The 25,161-nt window shown below is 44.6% G+C and overlaps 1 protein-coding gene across 1 annotated transcript in view; it reads left to right on the forward strand.

The window, feature by feature from the left end:
- LOC115463689 (alpha-1,4-N-acetylglucosaminyltransferase-like) overlaps positions 1 to 15,818 on the forward strand; it is a 95,492-nt gene extending 79,674 nt beyond the window's left edge. The window contains exon 3 of the mRNA XM_030194410.1: positions 14,212 to 15,818. Coding sequence (XP_030050270.1) covers positions 14,212 to 14,784 — 573 coding nt within the window. The 3' untranslated portion in view covers positions 14,785 to 15,818. The remainder of the gene's footprint in view (positions 1 to 14,211) is intronic.
- Positions 15,819 to 25,161: the final 9,343 nt, after the last annotated feature.

Here is a 25,161-nt window from a genome sequence, read left to right on the forward strand (position 1 = left end):
ATGGTTTGCGCACGGGGCAGGACTACTGCCGGCAGCTGCGTTGGGCTGGCGGCAGTCCTGAATGAGCGAACAGTAAGCCCGCATTGGGCTTACTGCAACTATGTAAAAGAGCCCCTCAGTTTGCAAATTCTGGTGCTTCCCATGCGTAAATTTCCCTTTCCAGTGGATACATTGTGCAAATATTTAGTTTGAATCAGTTCCAATTAAGTTCCACCACCCCTACTCACCAAACTGGCCATTGTCTTGACCTCGTCCTCTCCTCTACCTGCTCACCTTCCAACTTCTGCGCCTCAGCTCTTCCTCTCTCAGACCATCACCTGATCACCTTCACACTTCATCACCCTCCCCCTCAGTCTCGCCCTACACTAACCACTACTTTCAGGAATCTCCAGGCCGTCGACCCTCCCACCTTATCCTCTACCATCTCTAATCTCCTCCCCTCCATCATGTCCTCTGAGTCTGTCGACAAGGCTGTCTCCGCTTACAATGCCACTCTCTCATCTGCTCTGGACACGCTTGCACCATCCATCTCCCGTCCCACAAGGTGTACTCATCCCCAGCTCTTTGCGTCCGATACCTTCGCTCCTGCGCCCGATCTGCTGAACGCCTCTGGAGGAAATCTTGCACCCGTACCGACTTCATTCATTACAAATTCATGCTATCCTCCTTCCAGTCCTCCCTATTCCTTGCCAAACAGGACTATTACACCCAATTAACTTATTCCCTCAGCTCCAACCCTCGTCATCTCTTCACCACCCTTAACTCCCTCCTCAAACTGCCTTCCGCTCCCCCCCCCTCACTCTCTCCTCAATCAATGGCTGACTACTTCCCCAATAAGGTACAGAACATCAACCTAAAATTCACTAACAAACCACCTCCTCCTCCTCACCCTTTAACCCACTCCCTCAACCAACCAACCCAGGCCTCCTTCTCCTCTTTTCCTAATATCACCGAAGAGGAAACCGCCCACCTTCTTTCCTCCTCGAAATGCACCACCTGCTCCTCTGACCCCATCCCCACCAACTTACTTAACACCATCTCTCCTACTGTCACCCCCTCCATCTGTCATATCCTCAACCCCTCTCTTTCCACTGCAACTGTCCCCAACACCTTCAAGCATGCTGTAGTCACACCACTCCTCAAAAAACCATCACTAGACCCTAACTGTCCCTCCAACTACCGCCCCATCTCCCTCCTACCTTCCTCTCCAAGATACTTGAACACGCTGTTCATAGCCGCTGCCTTGATTTTCTCTCCTCTCATGCCATCCTCGATCCGCTTCAATCCGGTTTTCGCCCTCTACACTCGAAAGAAACGGCACTCACTAAAGTCTGTAATGACCTGTTCCTTGACAAATCCAAAGGTCACTACTCCATCCTCATTCTTCTTGACCTATCCGCTGCTTTTGACACTGTCAATTATAATCTACTTCTTGCCGCACTGTCCTCATTTGGGTTCCAGGGCTCTGTCCTCTCCTGGTTCTACTCTTTCTCTCCCACCGTACCTTCAGAGTACACTCTCATGGATCTTCCTCCACCCCCATCTCGCTCTCTGTTGGAGTTCCTCAGGGATCTGTCCTTGGACCCCTTCTTTTTTCACTTTACACCTCTTCCCTGGGCTCGCTGATCTTATCTCATGGTTTCCAATATTATCTCTATGCTGACGACACTCAGCTTTATCTCTCCACACCAGACATCACTGCGGAAACCCAGGCCAAAGTATCTGCCTGCTTATCCGACACTGCTGCCTGGATGTCCAACCGCCACCTGAAACTGAACATGGCCAAGACAGAGCTTATTGTCTTTCCACCCAAACCCACTTCTCCTCTCCCTCCACTCTCTATCTCAGTTGATGGCACCCTCATCCTCCCTGTCTCATCTGCACGCAACCTCTGAGTCATCTTCGTCTCCTCCCTCTCCGTCTCTGCGCATATCCAGCAGATAGCCAAGACCTGTCACTTCTTTCTCTATAACATCAGCAAAATTTGCCCTTTCCTCTCTGAGCACACCACCCGAACTCTCGTCCACTCTCTCATTACCTCTTGCCTTGACTACTGCAACCTACTCCTCGCTGGCCTCCCACTTAGCCATCTATCCCCCCTTCAATCCGTTCAGAACTCTGCCGCACACCTTATCTTCCGCATGGACCGATATGCTCATATCATCCCTCTCCTCAAGTCACTTCACTGGCTTCCGATCAGGTACCGCATTCTGTTCAAGCTTCTCCTACTAACCTACAAATGCACTCAATCTGCAGCCCCTCATTACCTCTCTACCCTTATCTCCCCTCACGCTCCTACCCGAAACCTCCGCTCACAGGACAAATCCCTCCTCTCTGTACCCTTCTCCACCACCGCCAACTCCAGGCTCCGCCCTTTCTGCCTCGCCTCTCCCTATGCTTGGAATAAGCTTCCTGAGCCCATACGCCAAGCCCCCTCCCTGCCCATCTTCAAATCCTTGCTCAAAGCCCACCTCTTCAATGTCACCTTCGGCACCTAACCATTTTACCTGTATTCAGGAAATTTAGACTGCCCCAATTTGATTGACTGCACATTTTGACTATTAGATTGTAAGCTCCTTTTAGCAGGGACTGTCCTTCTTTGTTAAACTGTACAGCGCTGCGTAACCCTATTAGCGCTTTAGAAGTGTTAAGTAGTAGTAGTAGTAGTTTATGATTTATTAAAATTTGCTATACTGCTAGACGTTCTCAGATCACAGCAGTTTAAAAGATACAAAATACAGTAAAAATACCAATATAAAAATCAGAAAGGAACAAGAAACAATTCCTACCCAAATGTATCAAGAGTATTCATGCTCTAAGGATAATAGTAATCCTAAATAACACGGTGGTTGTAGCTACACCCAGAGACACAAACATCCTAATACATCTCAAGGGTTGAAAGGTAATCTACAATAATGACATAAAAGCATGAATTTCTTAAGTGAGCCCTCTTAATAGATTTATAAAACTCTTATCCTAGGTATTGGTGAAGATATTTCAGTTGGCTAAGTTGATATCATGAGGGTAATTTTATAACAGGTCACCAAGACTGCAAGGCTGGGATAGTCGACAATTTTGATGTTAATAGCAATGAAATGAAGGAAACCAGGAATGGTGAAATGGTGAATAGTGGCTGTTAATAACTGGGTATGCCTGTTGCAACAAGGCTTCCAGGATATGATTGCCACATAATACAGAAGATAAGTACAAAAATTCTATTGACTTTATCATTGAAAACACAAATGTATATAATGGAACTGAATGGAACTGTTGGTATGCGATGATAGAAACTCTTGGTTGCTTTGGTATCCCAACAAAGGGCACTATTTATTTTTCTGAGTGCACAAATTTAAACATTTTAAATGTATAAGAATTGGGAAAAACAACAAATATTTCTGAACTGATATGAATAATAAAAAGAAAAAGTTTGAAGTTTTATAAAGTTAACTATAATTAATGCAGAACCCTGGCCAAAAGGAAAAAAAGGCTAAGTAGGTGCCTATTTTGAGGCTTTTTTTTATAAGGGCAACTTTATAATCTAGGCCCCCACATTTCCTTGCACATACAAATGTCTAGAATACTAGCACCTATTCGTGTAAATGTATCCACACCTGCAAAATTGCCAGCAATGAGCTAAAGGTATAATCTGCAAATACCCACTTAACTTACAGAAGCCTAGATTCTATAAATGGTGCCTAAAAAATTGGCACTGAAAAAAATAGCGCTATTTTATAAACTGCACTTACGGTTAGACATAGTTTACAGAATAGCTCTGGGAACAATGACTACTTTTAGGCATGACCATTTACACCAATGAAAACCTGATGTAAACCCCCAGGCTTAAATTAGGTGCGGATCCCACAAATTCTATAACAACGCACATAAATTTTAGGAATGCATCTGACCCATCCATGCCCCTCCCATGGCCATGCCCCTTTTCAGATTCACACACTGGAATTTATACGAATCTCTTTATAGAATATGCCTAAAAAGATACGCGCATAAATTCTAATTAGTGCCAATTAGTGCCGATAATTGCTTGTATTCCCCACATTGCGCGCAACTTCTTCAATCATATTAACATAGTAGATGATGGCAGAAAAGACCTGCACAGTCCATCCAGTCTGCCCAACAAGATAACTCATATGTGCTACTTTTTGTGTATACCTTACCTTGATTTGTATCTCTCTTTTTCAGGACACAGACCGTATAAGTCTGTCCAGCACTAGCCCCGCCTCCCAACCACCAGCCCCTTAATTTGTATCTGTCTTTTTCAGGGCACAGACCCTATAAGTCTGCCCAGCAATAACCCTGCCTTCCAACCACCAGCCCCATCAGCCACTTCCTCAGTTAAGTACATCAGTTTGGTCAACTTTCCAGAAACAAACTCTTTTCTCTTTGGGCAAAATTCTGACCTGTGTGAAGCCTACCTTTTGTTTAAGTGATCCTATTCCTTCATCATGGCTAAAGATCCCTAAACTGGCCTTCTTCCTACTCTTTTATCAACAATCAATCTCAGCCTCTCTTCAAGCCAGTTCCTGGATATCTGAAAACTGGCTATTGTTCGTCCTATCCTGAAAAAAAATAATCTTGACACCTCAGTCCCCAGTAATTACCTCCCAGTCTCTAATCTCACATTCATGTCCAAAGTTCTTGAGAAAATAGTCTTTGATCAGTTGACTTCCTTTACTGATAAAGTTATAGCACTGCATCCTCCTCAATCAAGGTTTAGAACACATTTCAGCACTGAAACAATCATGACAGCAGTCCTAAGCGATATACACTCTTTTCGTGATCAATACTGAATTGTTCTGCCTGTCTCTCTCGATTTTTCCAAAGCTTTTGACCTTGTAGATCACTCCCTTTTCCTTTCTCATCTTGCTTCTCTGGGTATTGCCTTCTTTTGGTTCACCTCTTTCCTGTCTCACTTTTCTTCTAAAGTTTTTACCGCTTCTTCCTCTTCCAGCATTAAGCAACTTTCCTGTGGTGTCCCCCAGGGTTCCATTATTTTCCCTTTATTATTCAATTTATTTCTGAGCCCTCTTGCGGCCCTCATCAACTCATTAGGGATCTCAGCATATTTTTACGCTGATGATATTCTTCTTCTTTACCTGACCTACCCTTCTTACCCTTCCCCCACTTCTGTGACCGCATTACAGACATGTTTAGACTCTATTGCAAAAAGGTTAGTAGATCATCAACTACTGCTTAATGTGGATAAGATGATAGCCTGCTGGTTCACTGGTGCTCTGTCTCCTCCTACATTTCCTATCTCCCTATTAGGGACCCAGGTCACTCCGGTCACACGTTTTTGATACCTTGGGATCATCTTCGACTCTACTTTATCCTTTCAGCCACAAATCACTCAGTTATCCAAGACTTCTTTTTTCTGTTCTGTCAGCTATGTGCAGTTCACCATTTTTTCAATGACAATACTTTTCACGAATTGATTCTTTCTCTTTTCACATTTCGGCTCAATTACTGCAATATTGTTTATGCTGGTTTACCATCATCCTTGAAAAACTTCAAACTCTTCAGAACACCGTTATTCATCTCCTACATCACGTTCGCTGCAACGATCACTCCACTCCACTGTTCAAACATCACCATTTGTTACCCATGGAGTACTGTATAATTTACAAAGTAGCTCTTCTAACCTTTAAGGTCCTTTGGATGGGCCTACCAGACTATCTTGTTTGCTTTACGATCCCTTACTCCTCTGCATGGATGCTCTGATCTGTTGATGACCACAGGCTTGTCTTCCCTGGCCCTAAGCTCGCCCACTATGAATCTGCTAAGCGTTGTGCCTTTTTCTTTATGTTTCCCCACACACTTGGAACAATCTTCCCCACCCCCTCTGTACAGAATCCTGCCTTAAGATTTTTAAAGCTTAGTTAAAAGCATGGTTGTTTAGACAGGTGTTTGAAGTGTCTGATTAAGTAGAGTTTCACCAACTGGACGTCCTCCACCTTTTCTTTCTCTGCTATCACTCTCTGATTTTCTTCTGTGTGTTTCTTCCTTTTTTTGTGAGAGTGTTTATCTTTCCTATTATTAATGGCATTCCTTTCCTACTGCTTATTTTAATAGACTGTACACCGCTTAGTTCTACCATGGCAGCTTGAGTGGTCTAGAAAGTTCAAATAACTCATAACCATAACCATATAGCTATTCTTATGTTCTTATCTCCCAGAGGGTGTCTCCAAGGTTTTGCTGGCTTCCAGGAAAAATTCCACCAAGAGATGTTATTTTTTCAAATGGAGGAGGTTTGTTGTCTGATGTGAGGGCAAAGTCCTAGATCCACTTTCTTGAATACTTTCTACACCTCTCTTAGTCTGGTCTTAAGACCAACTCTGTAAGAGTTCACCTCAGTGCGATTAGTGCTTGCCATTTCCATGTAGAGGGTAAGCCCATCTCTGGAAAGCTGCTAGTTGTTTGGTTCATGCAAGGTTTGCTTTTGAGAAAGCTTCAAGCCCTAATAGTGGATCCTCCTTATACTAAATGTCATCACAACAGAATAGTTCTCCACACACACCCTAAGTTCCTTCCTGAGGTAGTGTCGGAGTTCCATCTAAATCAGTTAATCATCCTTCTAACATTCTTTTTCAAACCTCATGCCCACCCTGGCAAAAGCACATTCCTCAGCTGAGAGGTGCCCAGCTCTACCACCGGCTGCCTTTCAGGTGCTGTGGAGGACTTGCAGCTCATCTGCATATCCTTACAGCCTTCTCTGGGGTGACACCCAGGTCCACTCCGATCCACTCAGGGCCTCTGCGCGCGGGGCATTTTTCTCTTTCTATCTAATCTTTTTCCAGTTGCTAAAGTACCTTAATCGTTTATGGCCCCTATTCACATTCTCTTCCTAGCTCTGTCCCTTCCTAATCTTTTCCCTCACCCCCTACCTCTCTCCGCTACAGGAACTCACTTCCCATCCATTGACTTCATCACCTCACCTTCTCTCCTACCCTCGTCCTCCCTCTTGGCTTTTTAATCTCCGTCTCTTTCTTCCCTCCATTTTGCCTTCCCCAGTCCACCTAAATACCTCTCGCCTTCGACGCCTTCGTGGCCACACCTCTCCTACTCTCCTCCGCTCTCTTTTATTCCTTCTCTTACTCTCAGCTGGTGACATCAATCCCAATCCTGGCCCTCCTCACCAACTATTATCCAAACTCTACAGATCTCACCGTGACCTCTCTAACCTCATCTCTATTCCTCTACTCCCCTCCTCTTCTCTGCCCTTCTCTTGCACCCTATGGAATGCCCGCTCTATCTGTAACAAACTCCCCTATATCCAGGACCTCTTTATCTCGCGTCACCTCCATCTGCTAGCCATAACAGAAACCTGGCTCTGCCCTGATGACTCTGCTTCAGTCGCAGCCCTGTGCCATGGCGGTTATCTATTTTCACATACTCCTCACCCTGCTGGCCGTGGGGGCGGTGTTGGACTACTTCTCTCTCCCTCCTCCAGATTTCAACCCCTTCTTCCACCTCAATCTCACTGTTTTTCCTCCTTTGAAGTGCACTCTATCCGCCTTTTCTCTCCTCTGCCTCTTCGAATAGCAGTCATTTATTGCCCCCCTGATAAGTCCCTTTCATCCTTTCTCAGTGACTTTGACGCCTGGCTTGCCTTCTTCCATGATCCTTCCTCCCCCTCTCTCATCCTTGGTGACTTTAATATTCCTGCTAATGATCCTTCCAACTCTTATATTTCCAAGTTACTCGCTTTAACGTCCTCCTTTAATCCAACTATGCTCCACCTCCCCACTCATCAAAATGGTCACTGTCTTGATCTCATCTTCTCCTCCAACTGTTCACCTTCTAGTTTCCTTGTCTCTGATCTTCCCTCCTCTGATCACCATCTTATAACTTTCACACTTAAATCTCCTCCCTCCCAGTCCCGTCCTATCTTATCTAATTTATCTAGGAATCTTCACGATATTGACCCTTCATCTCTATCCTCCCATGTTTCAAACCTCCTCTCTACTGTGGCACCATCCACATCTGTCAACGAGGCTGTTTCTTCTTACAACAATACTCTATCCTCTGCCTTAGACACTCTTGCACCTTTGATGTCCCACCCTGTAAGGCGTACAAAACCCCAACCTTGGCTGACTTCTAATATCCGCTACCTACGTTCCTGTACCCGCTCCGCCAAACGCCTCTGGCGGAAATCTCGGGCCCTTGCTGATTTCTTACACTTTAAGTTCATGCTGACCTCCTTCCAATCTGCTCTTTTACGTGCCAAACAGGATTATTATATCCAACTGACCAACTCTCTTGGCTCTAATCCTCGACTTCTCTTCACCACATTGAACTCTCTCCTCAAGGTGCCCCCTCCCCCAACTCCACCTTCATTATCTCCTCAGACCCTTGCTGAATTCTTTCACAACAAGGTTCAAAAGATAAACCTTGCTTTCTCTACCTCACCACCTCTCCCTCCACTAGTCCGTTCCCCTCTCTCTCTCCTTCCCCTCATTCCCTTCCCTCCTTTCCTGAAGTTACTATTGAGGAAACTACACTTCTCCTTTCTTCCTCAAAATGTACCACCTGTTCCTCTGATCCCATTCCCACCCACCTTCTTAATGCCATCTCTCCTGCTCTTATTCCTTTTATCTGTCACATTCTCAACCTCTCACTTTCCACTGCGACTGTCCCTGCTGCCTTTAAACATGCTGTGGTCACACCTCTCCTTAAGAAGCCTTCACTCGACCCTACTTGTCCCTCTAATTACCGACCCATCTCCCTCCTTCCTTTTCTCTCCAAATTACTTGAGCGTGCTGTTCACCGCCGCTGCCTTGATTTTCTCTCCTCACATGCTATTCTTGACCCACTACAATCTGGTTTTCGCCCTCTCCACTCAACCGAAACTGCGCTTACTAAAGTCTCCAATGACCTATTACTGGCTAAATCCAGAGGTCAATATTCCATCCTCATTCTTCTTGATCTTTCCGCTGTTTTTGACACTGTCGATCACAGCATACTTCTCGATACCCTGTCCTCACTTGGATTCCAGGGCTCTGTCCTTTCCTGGTTCTCTTCCTACCTCTCCCTCCGCACCTTTAGTGTTCACTCTGGTGGATCCTCTTCTACTTCTATCCCTCTGCCTGTCGGCGTACCTCAGGGTTCTGTTCTTGGTCCCCTCCTCTTTTCTATCTACACTTCTTCCCTTGGTTCATTAATCTCATCCCATGGCTTTTCCTACCATCTCTATGCTGATGACTCCCAAATCTACCTTTCTACCCCTGATATCTCACCTTGCATCCAAACCAAAGTTTCAGCGTGCTTGTCTGACATTGCTGTCTGGATGACTCAATGCCACCTGAAATTAAATATGACCAACACCGAGCTTCTCATTTTCCCCCCCAAACCCACCTCCCCGCTCCCCCCGTTTTCTATTTCTGTTGATGGCTCTCTCATTCTCCCTGTCTCCTCAGCTCGAAACCTTGGGGTCATCTTTGACTCTTCTCTCTCCTTCTCTGCTCATATCCAGCAGATTGCCAAGACCTGTCGTTTCTTTCTTTACAACATCCGTAAAATCCGCCCCTTTCTTTCCGAGCACTCTACCAAAACCCTCATCCACACTCTTGTCACCTCTCGTTTAGACTACTGCAATCTGCTTCTTGCTGGCCTCCCACTTAGTCACCTCTCCCCTCTCCAGTCGGTTCAAAACTCTGCTGCCCGTCTCATCTTCCGCCAGGGTCGCTTTACTCATACTACCCCTCTCCTCAAGACCCTTCACTGGCTCCCTATCCATTTTCGCATCCTGTTCAAACTTCTTCTACTAACCTATAAATGTACTCACTCTGCTGCTCCCCAGTATCTCTCCACACTCGTCCATCCCTACACCCCTTCCCGTGAACTCCGCTCAATGGATAAATCCTTCTTATCTGTTCCCTTCTCCACTACTGCCAACTCCAGACTTCGCGCCTTCTGTCTCGCTGCACCCTACGCCTGGAATAAACTTCCTGAGCCCCTACGTCTTGCCCCATCCTTGGCCACCTTTAAATCTAGACTGAAAGCCCACCTCTTTAACATTGCTTTTGACTCATAACCACTTGTAATCACTCGCCTCCACCTATCCTCCTCTCTTCCTTCCCGTTCACATTAATTGATTTGATTTGCTTACTTTATTTTTTGTCTATTAGATTGTAAGCTCTTTGAGCAGGGACTGTCTTTCTTCTATGTTTGTGCAGCGCTGCGTATGCCTTGTAGCGCTATAGAAATGCTAAATAGTAGTACTAGTAGTAGCATACCTTGCACTGCAAGTGAGCATTGGCCTATTACCTGGAGCAGACTAGGTCCTATAGACAGTCCACCCAGCTTTTTATTTCTTTTGATCCCAACAGGATGGGGGTTGCCATCAAGAAATGCGCAATCTCTAATTGGCTAGCAGATTGCATATCTTTTACTTATGCCCAAGCTGAGCTGACTCTGGAGGGTCATGTCAAGGCTCACAATGTTAGAGCCATGACAGCTTTGGTAACTCACTTCAGATCAGCCTCTGTTGAAGAGATTTGCAAGACTGCAACGTGGTTTTCAGTCTACACATTCACATCCCACTATTGCCTTGAGCAAGACATCCGATGCAACAGTTGGTTTGGTCAGACAGTTCTGCAGAATTTGTTTGGGGTTTAGAATCCAACTCCTAGGCCTAGTTTATTCTGTTCCAGGTGTCACCTTCACAACAGTTTATACATGTTTTCAGGTTAATTAACTTTTTTGAGCTCACTGTTGCAAGTTCCTATTGTCCTAGTGTTGTTGTTTTCTGTGTGCCTGGTAGCTAGGGATTTTCACATTTGAGAATTACCTGGACTGCTTGTCCTTGGAGAAAGTGAAGTTACTTACCTGCAGCAGGTATTCTTCGAGGACAGCAGGTCACTTATTCTCACATACCCTCCCACCTCCCCTTGGAGTTGTCTCCTATAGTGTAATGTATGGTAACATATATTAAATGTTTTTTTTTCCTGGGGCTCTGGGGGGGGGAGCTGTTCCAGGGTTTTGGTGGATGCTGCTGGCTGGAAAAGGTTTAAAGTTAGTTTGGAAATTATTAATAGAGTTAGGTGAAGAAAGTGTGAGATGTTTCTTAAATAAGGTTTTATTTTTCAAGAAATAAACCATGATTAAGTGGGGATTGTACTATAAAATGTTCCTTGCTGTTTTGGGTACAAGTCAGGTTAAAATTGACTTTGAAACTCTGTACATAGGAAGTTTTGCTTTTACTTCTATGGGGGTTGGGACAGCCAAGATTCTAAACAGTTAAGAAAAAAAAACCCAGTCTTTAGCTGACAAGCTGATTGGTTGAGTGATGTCAGGTGTTCCTCTAGGGGGGTGAGTTGCCAGGGAAACTGCTGAGCAGGGAAGCACTGGGAAAGAAAAGCGTATGGTGTGTGTCTATGTAATGTAAGAGAAAACAGTATATTTATGAGTTTAAAGTGGAAAAAGGGTACTTTGATGTTGAAAGTGAGCTGAGGTGAGTGTGAAGGGTGTTTCAGAGATAGAACTGGGTTCCAAGAGATTAAAAGTGAGTTACAATTTTGTGGAATGAGAGTCTGTATGCTAAGGTATTAAATGGACACATGGCTGCCTACTCTTTTTAGAATAGGGAAAAACAGTTGAGACTCATGTTGAGAGAGACTGGTAGAAGTGTGGGAGACTGTGATTTCTGCTGGTAGTTATACTAAGTGAGAGAAACTATAAGGGTGTCAGGGAAAGAAATGTGCTAGAATTTAAAGGGGGATTAAGGGGAAATTGAAGGTGAATCTGTTATTTGGAGAAAGAAACTTTTAGGCTGTGTCTGTGGAAAAGGTGTGTTGTTTGTAAGTGCTCTGAGTTCAGTGCAAGGTTTGTCAGCTGGCAGATTAAGCCCTGCTTTTGTATGAGTGTGCTGTATTCTCCAGATTGATCTGATAGCTGTGCAGGGAAATGTTATGTTTTTATGTGAAGTCTGTGAGTTGGAATGTTGTATTACTATTTGAATATGGAATGGGTTACTGTGTGAGATCCCTGAAAGCAGTGCAAAAGCCTTCTTCTGCAACAGTTTATAATAGGGAATTAACAGTGAGAAATAGGCTGTGAAGTGAGTCCTCCTTTAACTTATTTTATTTCAGTTAGAGAGTGTGGCCACAGTATTGAGAACTGATTAATTGTCACCAGAGTGGAGTCAATTCCTGGATAAGCAGGGAGTTTAAGGTTTTGCTTCCCTGGTTATTTTCTTTATAAGTGAGATTTAGGGAGAAGAGATCCATGAATTATCCTCTGAAGGGTTCCGGCTGAGCTCCAACGTAAGAAAGATCTCACCTAAATAAATTCAACCACAGCTAAGTGACATTGGCAAAGGGTGTTGAAGGACATATAGTTTTTTTTTTGGTCTACAACATTTTAAGGGAAAACTAAAGAACAGAACAACATCAAATATAAAAAAAATCCATGTTTTCCTGACTTGCCTAAGTGTTCTGGGTTCAAGTGAGATCCTTGCACAAACATCTATAATACCCATAAAGACTCAAATTCTGACATCAATAGCAAGGAAAAAGTATTAAAACAAATATCTGATTTTGATTAAAAGACAATTTAAATATTTATCTGAAAAGGTTCTTTTCTGCCTTTTTAGGTGATTTTGTTGAAAGAAACAGAAAAAGTTAAGGGTATACATGTAAAACTACATTTGAATGTTGAATATGTTATTGCAATTCTATTAAGCCACACACTAATTGTGAATTTGAGTTTATTTGAATGAAAATTTGTTTGCATTTGTATTCAATAAAGAAAAAGATAATTTGCAAATCTGAAGGTGCGGTTCTTCCAGTTCAGGAACAAATCCTAAATTTAGCTTCTTTTCCTTCTTTATTCTTTGAGAGTAAAGGACGAGGTTAGTTTATTTGTTCCACTCCCTCGGCTGTGAGTGTGTGTTCCCTGGATATTCGCCACGACTACAACAATCAGGTATCTGGGAGCACATCAGTACAGTCCAGCCGAGAGGGGTGGTATCAATAGCTATATAAATATACTAATTAGTCCTATGCTTGCGAGTTGGGCGGGAAGGCACCTGCACATGCGTGGTGAGAGTGTTGCTACAAGCTCATATATGGAGGATGTCACCCATATATGAGAATAAGTTGCCTGGTTAACGCAAGAGACCTTACCGCTAAGTCAATGGCTGGCAGTAAGGTCTCAGACCCAAAATGGACACGCCAATTTAAAAAAGGCATTTTTTACAGGTACGCTGAAACATGAATCTGCGCGCACCCAAACCTCGCGCCTACACTAGTACAGACCATTTTTCAACGCACCTTAGTAAAAGGACCCCTAAGTTTATTATACTTTTTATTTTCGACTAGTGATGGCCTAATTTTTTGCTTAAATTGTTATCCGCATTGATCCTAGTTGGTAAATAGCGGAATATACATTTTGTACTGTATTGTATTAACCAGTGGCATAGCCACAGGTGGGCCTGCACTTAGGGCACAGGCCCACCCAACAGTAGCACATGTTTAGTGGTAGCTGGTGGGGATCCCGAGCTCCACCAGCTGAAGACTTCCCCATGATGCTATCGAAAACGCTACTCTCCACGATACTGGCACTTGCGCATGCTCAGTTTTCAGTGCATGCCTGCTGCAGACTGCCAAGTTGGAAAGAATCATTTTTCTGCCAGCTGAGATATTTTGTTGTTGGTGGTGGTGATGGTGGTGGGGGAAGAACACTTGGTGCCCACCCACTTCTTGCCTAGGACCACCCAAAATCTGTTGTCTGGCTACGCCCCTGGTATTAACTGGTCGGTGGCTGTTCCTGGCTGGTTAACTCACTTTGAATATTGGTCGGCCTGTGTTTTAGACTTTTACTCTAGGCTTGAAAATGCATCCAAATGTTAAATGGCTTTCATATTAATAAATGCACAGTAACTACAGGATATCTGGTGGGTTATCTTAGTTTTGACAAAAATTTGACTTACTGTGTTCTGGCTTTTCTGAGCAGAATAGCTATATAGTGCAACAGAGGTTTTTCAGCACAGTCCTTGGGGCATGCCCAACCAATCGGGGATATCCTGAAAACTCTGACCGACTGGATATGCCTCAAGGACTGTGTTGAAAACCCCTGCAGTGGAGTAATCACTTTAGCATATGCTATAGTATGTGTTAATCTGTTCCTGATTGTATACTGATAATGAAACAAAACAAGTGAAAGAATAAAAACTCAACATCTTTCATTAATTTACAGGTAAACCCGGCCCAGGAGCAATTCTGGACATATGTCAGTGCAGATGGCTTCAGATTAGCAGTGGTTTGGAAGTATGGTGGGATTTACATGGACACAGATATAATATCCATGAGGCCTATCCCAGAAGACGATTTCCTGGCATTGGCGCCCACTAAGTCCTGCAGCAATGCGGTATTTGGTTTCCAAAGGCACTATCAGTTTCTCTGGGACTGCATGGAGGACTTTGTGAAGAACTACAGAGGAGAGATATGGGGACAACAAGGCCCTAGACTACTTACTAGAATGATAGTAAGGCAATATGGGATGCCAGTTGTCAAGGGTACAGAAGATGCCACATGTGGAGATTTTTCCATTCTGAACCCACAGCGATTCTTTCCAATTCCCTATCCTGCATGGGAAAGGTACTTTCAGGTCTGGAATCCCAATGACACTTTTAAAAGCTCTTATGCATTGCACTTGTGGAATTTCATGAACAAAGGTAGAAATAAAGTGATTGCTGGAAGCAATTCATTGGCTGAGAACCTCTTTATCAAATACTGTCCACATACTTATCAATTCATTGTAAGACACTAGTACTACTACTAATCATTTCTATAGCACTACTAGACATATGCAGCACTGTACACATTATATGCACACATTATAGAAATAAAAACAGGAGAGCAATATTATTCAAAGTAATAGCTTCTTACCCAATATTTTTCTTAAATGTAGAGAGAGGCAATGAGGACCTGTATAAAACTATTCAGACCTTCATCTTTTATTCCTTATTTTCTTTATTTATATTTCTTTTCCTTGAATTATACTTGATGAGAATCTTAATACTATAAAGCAATTACAAATTATATAAAATGTTAAAATAACATGAAGGGGGAAGTGACATCAGCATATTGGCAGCACTGAGCTGAAGCTAAGCAAATAAATTAATAATAACTCCTCAAATCGACCTTCTCAGCAGGCGATATTCTTGAGAAAAAGCAACAGCAGTAATGAGAGTGGCAGGTGGGTCTAGGCAGAACAAGATGGCAGCATAGATTCCTGAAGGATAGCAGAGCACAGATATAGAGCGATCTGGCCTGTAGAATTATGAGCACAGTTATGCACTATGAAATGGGTTAAAAGGCCAGAGATTGATAAGCCTGTGTGACTTTGCACTCTATCAGAGATTGATGAGCCTGCATGATCTCTGGTATTTATGATCTACTATGATACCCTTATGGGCAAGGCAGGCTTGGGAAAGAAACTAGTATAAACAACAGAAGAATGTTGTCTGGCAACTTAAGGGAACCAGATGCTGGGAACCAGATAATAATCTGTGAGAAGGATAATTTACAGAAAAAAAAGTCATGTAAATCATTGTCTGAAACAAACGATATAAGCAGCTGAATCAGAACAGTATTTCAGAGATGCAGACAGTGAACATCTCTTTAGGTAACTGTACTGATCTATTGACCCCCTTACTCTATCCTCTTGTGTCTCTAACCTATTCTCTACCACCACTCTATCTAAGTCTGTAAATGAAGCCGTTTCCTCCTATGATACTATTCTCTCCTCTGCGCTGGACACTCTTGCCCCTCCCATGCCCCGTCCTACTAGGTGTACCAAACCCCAGCCTTGGCTGACCTCTAAAATCCGCTACTTTCGTTCCTGTGCCCGCTCTGCTGAACGTTCTTGGCTTAAATCCTGCACCCTTGCTGACTTCATTTCAAAATCATGCTTAACTCCTTCCAGTCTGCCCTTTCACTTGCCAAACAGGATTACTTCACCCAATTGACAAATTCCCTTGGCTCCAACCCTTGACTTCTCTTCGCCACACTGAACTCTCTTCTCAAGGTACCTCCGTCCCCAATTCTCCCATCTCTTTCTCCTCAGATCCTAGCTGAGCACTTCCACGATAAAATCTGTAAGATTAACCTTGAATTTTCATCCAAACCCTCCCCACCTCTCTCTCCCTTAGTCCTCACCCCCTACTCTCCTTCTTCTCCTTCTTTTTCCTCCTTCTCGGAAGTTTCTACTGAGGAAACTGCCCTTCTTCTTTCCTCCTCTAAATGTACTACCTGTTCCTCTGATCCCATCCCCACTTATCTACTTAACACTATCTCTCCTACTATTATCCCTGTCATCTGTCACATCCTTAATCTTTCACTCTCCACTGCAACTGTTCCTACGGTCTTCAAACATGCTGTTGTCACTCCACTTCTTAAAAAACCCTCACTTGACCCTACCTGTCCCTCCAACTATCGCCCCATCTCCCTTCTCCCTTTCCTCTCCAAATTACTTGAACGTGTCGTTTACCGCCGTTGACTTTCTTTCTTCACAACCTATTCTTGACCCACTCCAATCTGGTTTTCGCCCTCTTCACTCTACTGAAACTGCACTTACCAAAGTCTCTAATGACCTGCTACTGGCTAAATCCAGTGGTCTCTATTCTATCCTTATCCTTCTTGACCTATCAGCTGCTTTCGACACTGTTGACTACACTAGACTCCTGGATACGCTGTCCTCACTTGGATTCCAGGGCCCTGTTCTTTCCTGGTTCTCCTCTTACCTCTCACTTTGTTCTTTCAGTGTTCACTCAGGTGGATCCTCTTCAACTTCCATCCCGCTTTCAGTTGGTGTGCCTCAGGGTTCTGTCCTTGGACCCCTCCTTTTCTCCATCTATACCTCTTCCCTTGGTACCCTGATTTCATCCCATGGCTTTCAATACCATCTTTATGCTGATGACTCTCAGATCTACATCTCCACCCCTGAAATCTCAACCTCAATCCAGGACAAAATTTCAACCTGCTTGTCCAACATTGCTGCTTGGATGTCTCTTTGATTCCTCTCTCTCCTTCTCTGCACATATTCAACAGATCGCCAAAACCTACCGTTTCTTTATCTACAACATTAGCAAAATTTGCCCCTTCCTTTCTGAATACGCTGCCAGAACCCTTATGCACACTCTTGTCATCTCTCGCTTGGACTATTGCAATTTACTTCTCACTGGTCTTCCGCTCAGCCATCTCTCTCCTCTCCAATCTGTCCAAAATTCTGCGGCACGACTTATTTTCTGCCAGAATCATTATACCCACACTAGCCCACTCCTCAAGTCACTTCACTGGCTCCCTGTCCACTTCCACATACAGTTTAAACTTCTCTTACTGACCTTTAAATGCATCCACTCTGCAGCCCCCCATTACCTCTCCACTCTCATCTCTCCCTACATCCCTCCCCGTGAACTCCGCTCACTGGACAAATCTCTCTTGGCGTCCCCCTTCACCTCCACTGCTAACTCCAGGCTTCGTTCCTTTTCTCTGGCGGCACCTTATGCCTGGAATAGACTTCCTGGACCTATACGTCTGTTTTGTCTGTCTGTATTATTTAGATAGTAAGTTGTTTGAGCAGGGACTATCTCTTTGTGTCATGTGTTCAGGGCTGCGTGCGTCTGGTAGTGCTATACAAATGCTAATAATAATAATACTGATCTCTCATGAGAAACTATTAATTGTATCTGTACTTGGTAAGCAAATAAAAAATATACTTTCTCATATGCACGTCGCCTTGGTTTCTTTTGTCCTCCCAAATTGTGGATGGCTGGTACATGTTAATTTGGGAAGAGGTACAAGGAGCCTAAAAATAAGCCACAGGGAATATAACAGCACACTGCAACAGTGGATGAGCGATATAAAACATGGAGCTGCAGATGGTGGGATTAAATAAAAGGGGCCCTTGAGGACATAAAAAAAGAGCTGAGTGAACTTAGTATATGCCAGGAGGTGCTTGAGACCAAAATAGACAGCATCGATGATACTGTGTAGGAACTTAAATCCCAGCAGGAGCCTCTTGGCAAAGGTAACAGGGCTCTCTGGGGGAAGTTAGACCTGGAAAACAGATCTCGTTGGAGCAACATTAGGATCAGAGGGGTTTCATAAGTACATAAGTATTGCTATACTGGGGCAGACCGAAGGTCCATCAAGCCCAGCATCCTGTTTCCAATAGTGGCCAATCCAGGTCACAAGTACCTGGCAAGATCCCCAAAACGTACAATATATTTTATGCTGCTTATCCTAGAAATAAGCAGTGAATTTTCCCCAAGTCCATCTTTTGAAAATATTTTTTATTAAGGTGAATAGCATCAACATTACAGTGAATCAAAGCACATCTTTAACAAGTGTATCGCAGGCTTACACATATAAAGCAAGAAATACAGGCTAAAGTTCCTAACTATTACAAGATCTAAATACAATCTCCTATATCTACTATTCATTCAATAAAAGTATTTTCATAGCCATTTTATGTGCACTGACAGAGAAATCCTGAGACATCCTAAACATGCATATCACCTTGCTTTTTTATTAATGTCCCCCACAAACATGCATCACCTATTTACTTCCCTCCCCTCTCCCCTTCCCCCCCCCCCCCCCCCGCCCCCTGGATTAGGTTGAGACCCCACAAATGATACCAAATACAGCTGCCATAACGCTCTATATGCCTGGCCACTTGTTTGGTGAGAAGCTTGCAGCCTCTCTATCTCCCATTTGGCCATCTGCACCATCTTTGTTGTCCACTGCTGAACAGTTGGTGGTTCTGCTACTATCCAATTCACTAATATAGCTTTCCTAGCTATCATTAACACCACATATACAAAGCGCACCTGTGGGGGAGATAATCCCTGGTCAGCCAAAGACGTTTCATCCCCCAGAAGTAAAACCCTATAAGACCATTCCACCCAAACATTCAACAAACGCTCCACAGCCCCCAGCACTCCCCCCAAAAAAGTATTCAGTTTAATACATTCCAGAAAAGTATGGACAAGTGTGCCCACTCGTTGCTTACATTGCCCAGAACACTCATCCTCCCACAACCCCATCCGCTTCCCCCTTTCCTTACTAATGAAAGCACCATGGAGCAGCTTAAACTGCATTTCTTGCAAATTAGCACTTGGAGTACCCCTGAACGCTCCCTTGAAATATGCTGATAACATGTCAACCATGATCTCCTCTTCCTACTGCTCTCCCCACCCCTCCGCTAATCTAACCATGAAAGATGCCTCTCTATGCTCCCTACCAGCGGCATACCAGACTGCAAGCCTATTGGCCTCTTTGGGAATCTGACAGAAGATCTTATCCAGCCGAGAAAAAGTGGGACCACACGACTTTGCAGGCAACAAAGATCCACAATAGTGTCTCCATTGCATAAAAGGAAAAAAATCTTCTCGCCCAAAACTCCATATCTGCCTTGCCTGCTCAAATATAGGGAAAGAGTCCCCCTCAGGCCCCTTGAACTGTCCCACATATTTACATCCCTTCCACGCCCACTCCTTAAACCGCGTTCCTCCCTGCCCCGCTGGGAACTGAGGATTGTCCACTGCTGCTAAGAAAGGAGAGGGACCTGATGCGCCTCCCAAGCCTTCCCTCCACCACTTCCACGCCTTTCTCAAAGGCTGAAAAAGCAATTGTATACCCTCTCCCCTCTGCGCTGGCAACTGCAAGAGATTAAACCCCGAGTGTGGTAAAAATCCCCCCTCCCATATATATGGTGGTGCAAATCTGGTGGCCCCTGTGTACATTTCATGAATCCATCTGAGTAAAGCTGCTACGTTATACAGACGAATATCTGGCATAGATAGAGCATATGCTGTGGGCCCTCCTGGTGTTACATCCCTCTGAGCCACAGCAGCCACATCGACAAATTGTCACCTCAGAAGTTTAGCTGAAATTGGGTGGCGGAGCAGTTGGGGGGAAGAGGGGGTGGTGGTTGGGAGGCGAGGATAGGGGAGGGCAGACTTATACGGTCTGTACCAGAGCCGGTGATGGGAGGCGGGACTGGTGGTTGGGAGGCGGGAAATACTGCTGGGCAGACTTATATGGTCTGTGCCCTGAAAAGGACAGGTACAAATTCAAGGTAAGGTATACACATATGAGTTTGTCTTGGGCAGACTGGATGGACCATGCAGTTCTGCCGTCATCTACTATGTTACCTTCCCCTCTCTCCTTCTCCCTCCTGTTGTTCCTCTTTCCCTTCTCTGACGCTAATTCCTGTATTTTGTATTAATGTTGCTTAATAGACTATTGTACGCCACATTGAGCCTGTCCATGGGTGCGAATAATGTGGGATATAAATGCCATAAATAAATAAATAAATCTGTAGCCCCCCCCAGCTCTGAATTGTGTTAGTTTGGCTAAGCCTATTCTTGCCCTACGTCCTGCCCAAATAAAAGACCCCGTGAATCCTTTGAAACATGCTTTGTCCCGCTTTGTAATCCACAAGGGCAGCATCTGCACTGGATATAATAACTTGGGCAACATGACCATTTTACTAGTGCTACTCTACCTAGCAGCGAGAGTGGCAATGCATGCCAACGGTGACATAATGCTTTAAGAGTATCTAGCTTGTCCTGTATATTCCTTCGGTAAATGGCCCTCATGTCCCTATGAAGATACACCCCTAGGTATTTCAATGTTCCCGAAGACCATGCCAGAGGGAATGCTGACAACTGTTGACACTTGCACGGGGCGGAGACTGGCAGAGCTTCAAATTTTTCAAAATTAATCCTTAAGCCCAAAAAAGATCCAAATTGTAAGATCAATTCAATCATTTTGGGCACTGACGTGGTAGCCCTATCTAGGTATATGAGCATATCATCGGCAAATAAATTAATTTTGAATTCTTGAGAGCCAACCCGAATACCCTGCACTTGATCAGCTCTCCTAATCTTTTCAGCAAAGGGCTCCAGCGACAACACAAATAACATAGGCGAAAGCGGACACCCCTGCCTTGTACCTCTCTTCAACCCAGAAACCGGGGATAACGCTCCATTGATCAAAATTTGAGCTGTGGGTTTATGATACAAAGCCCTAACTCTACCCAAGAATTCTCCCATAATTCCAAATTGAGGTAACACCCAGAACAGGTAATCCCTCAAGATCTTGTCAAACGACTTCTCGGCATCAAGGCTTGTAATAATAGCGTCTCCTGGTAAACCACCCAATCTCTGCAAAACTGTCAAAGCCCGGAGCACATTGGAAGACGTGTATCTGCCTGGCACAAAGCCCGCCTCATCCGTATGTATTAAGGCGAGGAACACGGACCCCAAGCGATGGGCTAATATGTTTGCAAACACCCCTCCGAAGGGACACCACCTTGCAAGTGGTGGAGGGGCTTCCATGTTTCAATGACTCAGAGGGCTATGCTGTAGGGTTACCCATATCAGACAGGCCTCTGAGGAGAAACCAGACAAAGAGTGTCCCAATCTGGAGGATCCAAGATGGCGTTGAGGGAGGACGTACGCTAGCTGAGTTCCTGTTTTACACCAGAATGCCTGAAGAAGAGGGCGCGCTCCCCAGAGAATGGGGAAGAGAAAAGGCAAAGCCGTGGTGCTGTCCTCCTCGAACACGGCTGGGGTTCCCACCACTTCTCAGTCTATTTTGGAGAGATTCAGGGTCATAACGTCGGGGATATCGGTTCTGGCTTCAGGGAACAGCAAGGCTTTATTGCCGAATCTCAGTGGAGGGAGTGATTTTGAGTCCCCCTGTTGGCACGACCCCTCCAAAACCCGGAAATAGTAATGCTTCGCTATGGAGGTTAATAATGGAAACGCCCGAAGTGGGTTAGGATTTTCATGTGACCCGAGGAGGTCCTGGCGCAGCATCGACTCCAGATAATAAACCAACTGGGGGATTGAAGAGTGAGCTCTTCCCCCCGAAGATATCTGGAGCGGTTTCTGTGGAGAAATTGGACTTGGTGAAGCCAATAATGTCATAAAGGACGTACTATAGGAACTGCAGCAGAATGTGAATAACTGTCTTCTTCAGATGTTTAAAATTTTTCACTATGTGAGTTAAAGAATTTATATTAATACTTATCTAACAAAGTGGAAGTCCAAGATATAAACATGGAGACTTTGATTACGGAAATGGCTTCTTTATGAAAATTAGATAATTTGGTAATGAAGAATAGTTATCTTTCTTGTAAAAAATGGAATTTCTGGAGAACCAATTAAGGGAAAATAACTTGAGAATGATAAATTTACCTATAATATCCTATATATCAGCTACTGAATTCTTGAAGAAATATTTCTTTGATACTTTGCTTATACCTTCTGATAGCCACCTTTTGGTGACTAAAATTATATTTCCTTTAAAATTTTCTTTATCAGAGAAAAGAGATGTAAGTTTAACTGACATTTTGGAAAATTCAGAAGTTATAGATAGAGTTATATTATTAGTGACTTTCGTCTTTGATTAGATAGGAACAATGTTTTGAAATTGTGTTGCCGATACATGGTTGATAGTTTTTTGGGTTTAAAGATAAATATACAGTATTTCCTGACACATCAAGGGAATCGCAGACTGTGAGGTGTGAAGTCTTGGCTTTTAAGCCAGGAATCATTGCCCCAGGCAGTGGCGTAGCCAGACCTGACATTTTCGGTGGGCCCAGAGCTAATATGGGTGGGCACTAGGTGTGAGTAGTGTTTCTTGGGTACCCCCTCCCACTCTGATTCTTATTGTCTTAATGCTTCTTTTTACACAGAAGCTAAAAAGAAATATTTCCTCTTCGGCTATACCCAGTTCTGCAACAGTGAAAAATCCCTTCCTCCTTCCCAGTTCCTCAGATGTGGCACTGGCCTCCGAATTGCTGTAGCAGCATTTTCTTCCCTCCCCCCCCCCCTCAGCATGTAACTGTATCATCACACCTCTCCATCTTTTGTTTAAAAACTGTGCCTTCCAAGTTGGCAAGTGAAAGGCCACATGCGCGAGGAGGGGGAAGCTAGCACCCCAACCTAGCAATGTTCAAATACCTTCCCCTGTCTATCAGCTCCGTCGATGGAGGGCCAAACCGACCCTCTTCTGCCACCCGGCACACAGCCTTAAAAAAGAATCGGTGAAGTGCAATAGCGCATCGCGTCTGCTGCTCTGCCCTGCTCTGCGCTGCTGCAGCTGTAAAGCGATTTGCTCGTTGGCCCTTCACTGTGTCCCGCCCTCGCGGAAATAGGAAGTTACATCAGCGGGCGGGACACAGTGAAGGAAGGGCCGACGAGCAAATCGCTTTACAGCTGCAACAGCGCAGAGCAGGGCAGAGAGAGCAGCAGACGCGAGGCGCTTCTCTGATTCTGTTTTTTAAGGCTGTGTGCCGGGTGGCAGAAAAGGGTTGGTCCGTCCCTCGATGGAGCTGGTGAGCAGGTGGGGACTGGTACGAGGATCTTGGCTGGGCGGGCCTGGAGGGAAAGTGGCTGGGCCTGGGCCCATCCAGGCCCGCCCGTGGCTACACCCCTGGCCCCAGGTGGGACCTTCCTAGCACGATTCCCTTGTAAGTGTTTTATTTTCCTTATTACTTATTTGTTTGAACCTAAGAAATTATAAGAGTTTGTGGAAACAGATGAAGAATCCTCTGCAGCAACTTCCTTCAGTTACCACTGTACCGGCTGCAATAACCGATTAACCTTCCTCCCTCAGAAAATGTGAAGTGTAAGATTAACCATTTTGAGTTTTTCTTATTTTCTTTAAGATTGTTTTCCTGATCTTGGATCTTCCAATTGTGGACAATTATATAAATATATATTGTTGAGAGAAAATGTTTTCCTTTTTATATTAATTTCTGTATTTCCTTACATTTATGTGATAAATGTGAATGTAATTAAGTAAAATGATAAATAAAATAATATGTTTGCAAACAATTTAATGTCCTGATTAAGGAGTGATATTGGGCGATAGGACCCTAATGCCTCCACGTCCCTACCAGGCTTAGGGAGTACTACTATGTGGGCATGTGTCAGCTCTCCTCCCGCCACTCCCTTCTCGCAAAGATTATGACAGAGCTCCTGGAAGGGGGGACATATCTTTGTACCCAAAATCTTATAGAACTCCAGCCCCAACCCATCAGGTCCAGGTGCCTTTGCCAGCTTCAAACGCTTAATCACTTGACCTATCTCTTCCCTCTCAACGGGGGTATTCAAGGTATCTCTCTGCGCCTGCGACAGCTGAGGCAAAGACATTCTCAAAAAAGGACTCCCTCTGGTTCCAGTCTATATCGCCCTTGTCGTACAAGCCCTTATAAAACCGCACAAACTCATTTTGAATCCCCTCCACCGACGTCATTGGTCTCCCCTCCATCGACTTAATCCTTCTTCCCTGCTTTGTTCCCCCATCTATAAAGATTATATTTGTACATGTGAATATCCCTCACTGTTCTATCATTCAGTAAGTCATTAATTTTCTTATGTATAGAATATTATTCTCTTTTGGCCTCCTCGTCTCGCGTAAAAATGTGCGTTGCCCTCATCTGTTGTAATTGATGTGACAGAGTAACCAGTTGCCTCTCCTGTTCCTTACGAGTTCGCGCCCCATATGCCAATATGTGCCCTCTCAATATGGCCTTTCCTGCTTTCCAGTAAACTGTGGGGTCCACTGACTCAGGATAATTCTCCGCAAGGTAATTCTCCCACATTTTGACCAGGAAAGTGCGGAAATAGTACGTCCGAGCTAAGAGAGGCAGACAACGCAGAGCTCCCACGTGTGGAATAGCTCACCGATACCCCACTCGCCGATCTCAAATTTTGCAGGACAGCTGCGAAAAGCTCAGCGCCAAGCACGACACCAAACTGAGACCGGCCGAAGGAGAGGACAGCAGAAAACGGGCATCCGCAAACCCAGGAACATTGCGCCAGACCTGCAACACGGAGCAATCGCTGGCCTAAGGTAACCTCCAACCGGACCGGAACGGACCCTGACCAACCCAACGCTATCCTCTGAAATACTGGACCGCGACAACTTCACAGCCGTGCTGAGACCTGCTGAGACCAACTGACAGTGCAGACTGAATTGGATTGCAGCGTGGTGCTGGGGGAGACAAGCAGAGACCGTGAGCATCGATGATTCAGCTCACCACAGCGCTCCTTCATACTAACCTCGGAAGAAGAGGCAATAGACGAGCACCAACTGCAGAGGGGACCGAACCGCGAAAAACCCG

This window comes from Microcaecilia unicolor, chromosome 2, assembly GCF_901765095.1.
Source record: "Microcaecilia unicolor chromosome 2, aMicUni1.1, whole genome shotgun sequence".
NCBI classification, from domain to species: domain Eukaryota; kingdom Metazoa; phylum Chordata; class Amphibia; order Gymnophiona; family Siphonopidae; genus Microcaecilia; species Microcaecilia unicolor.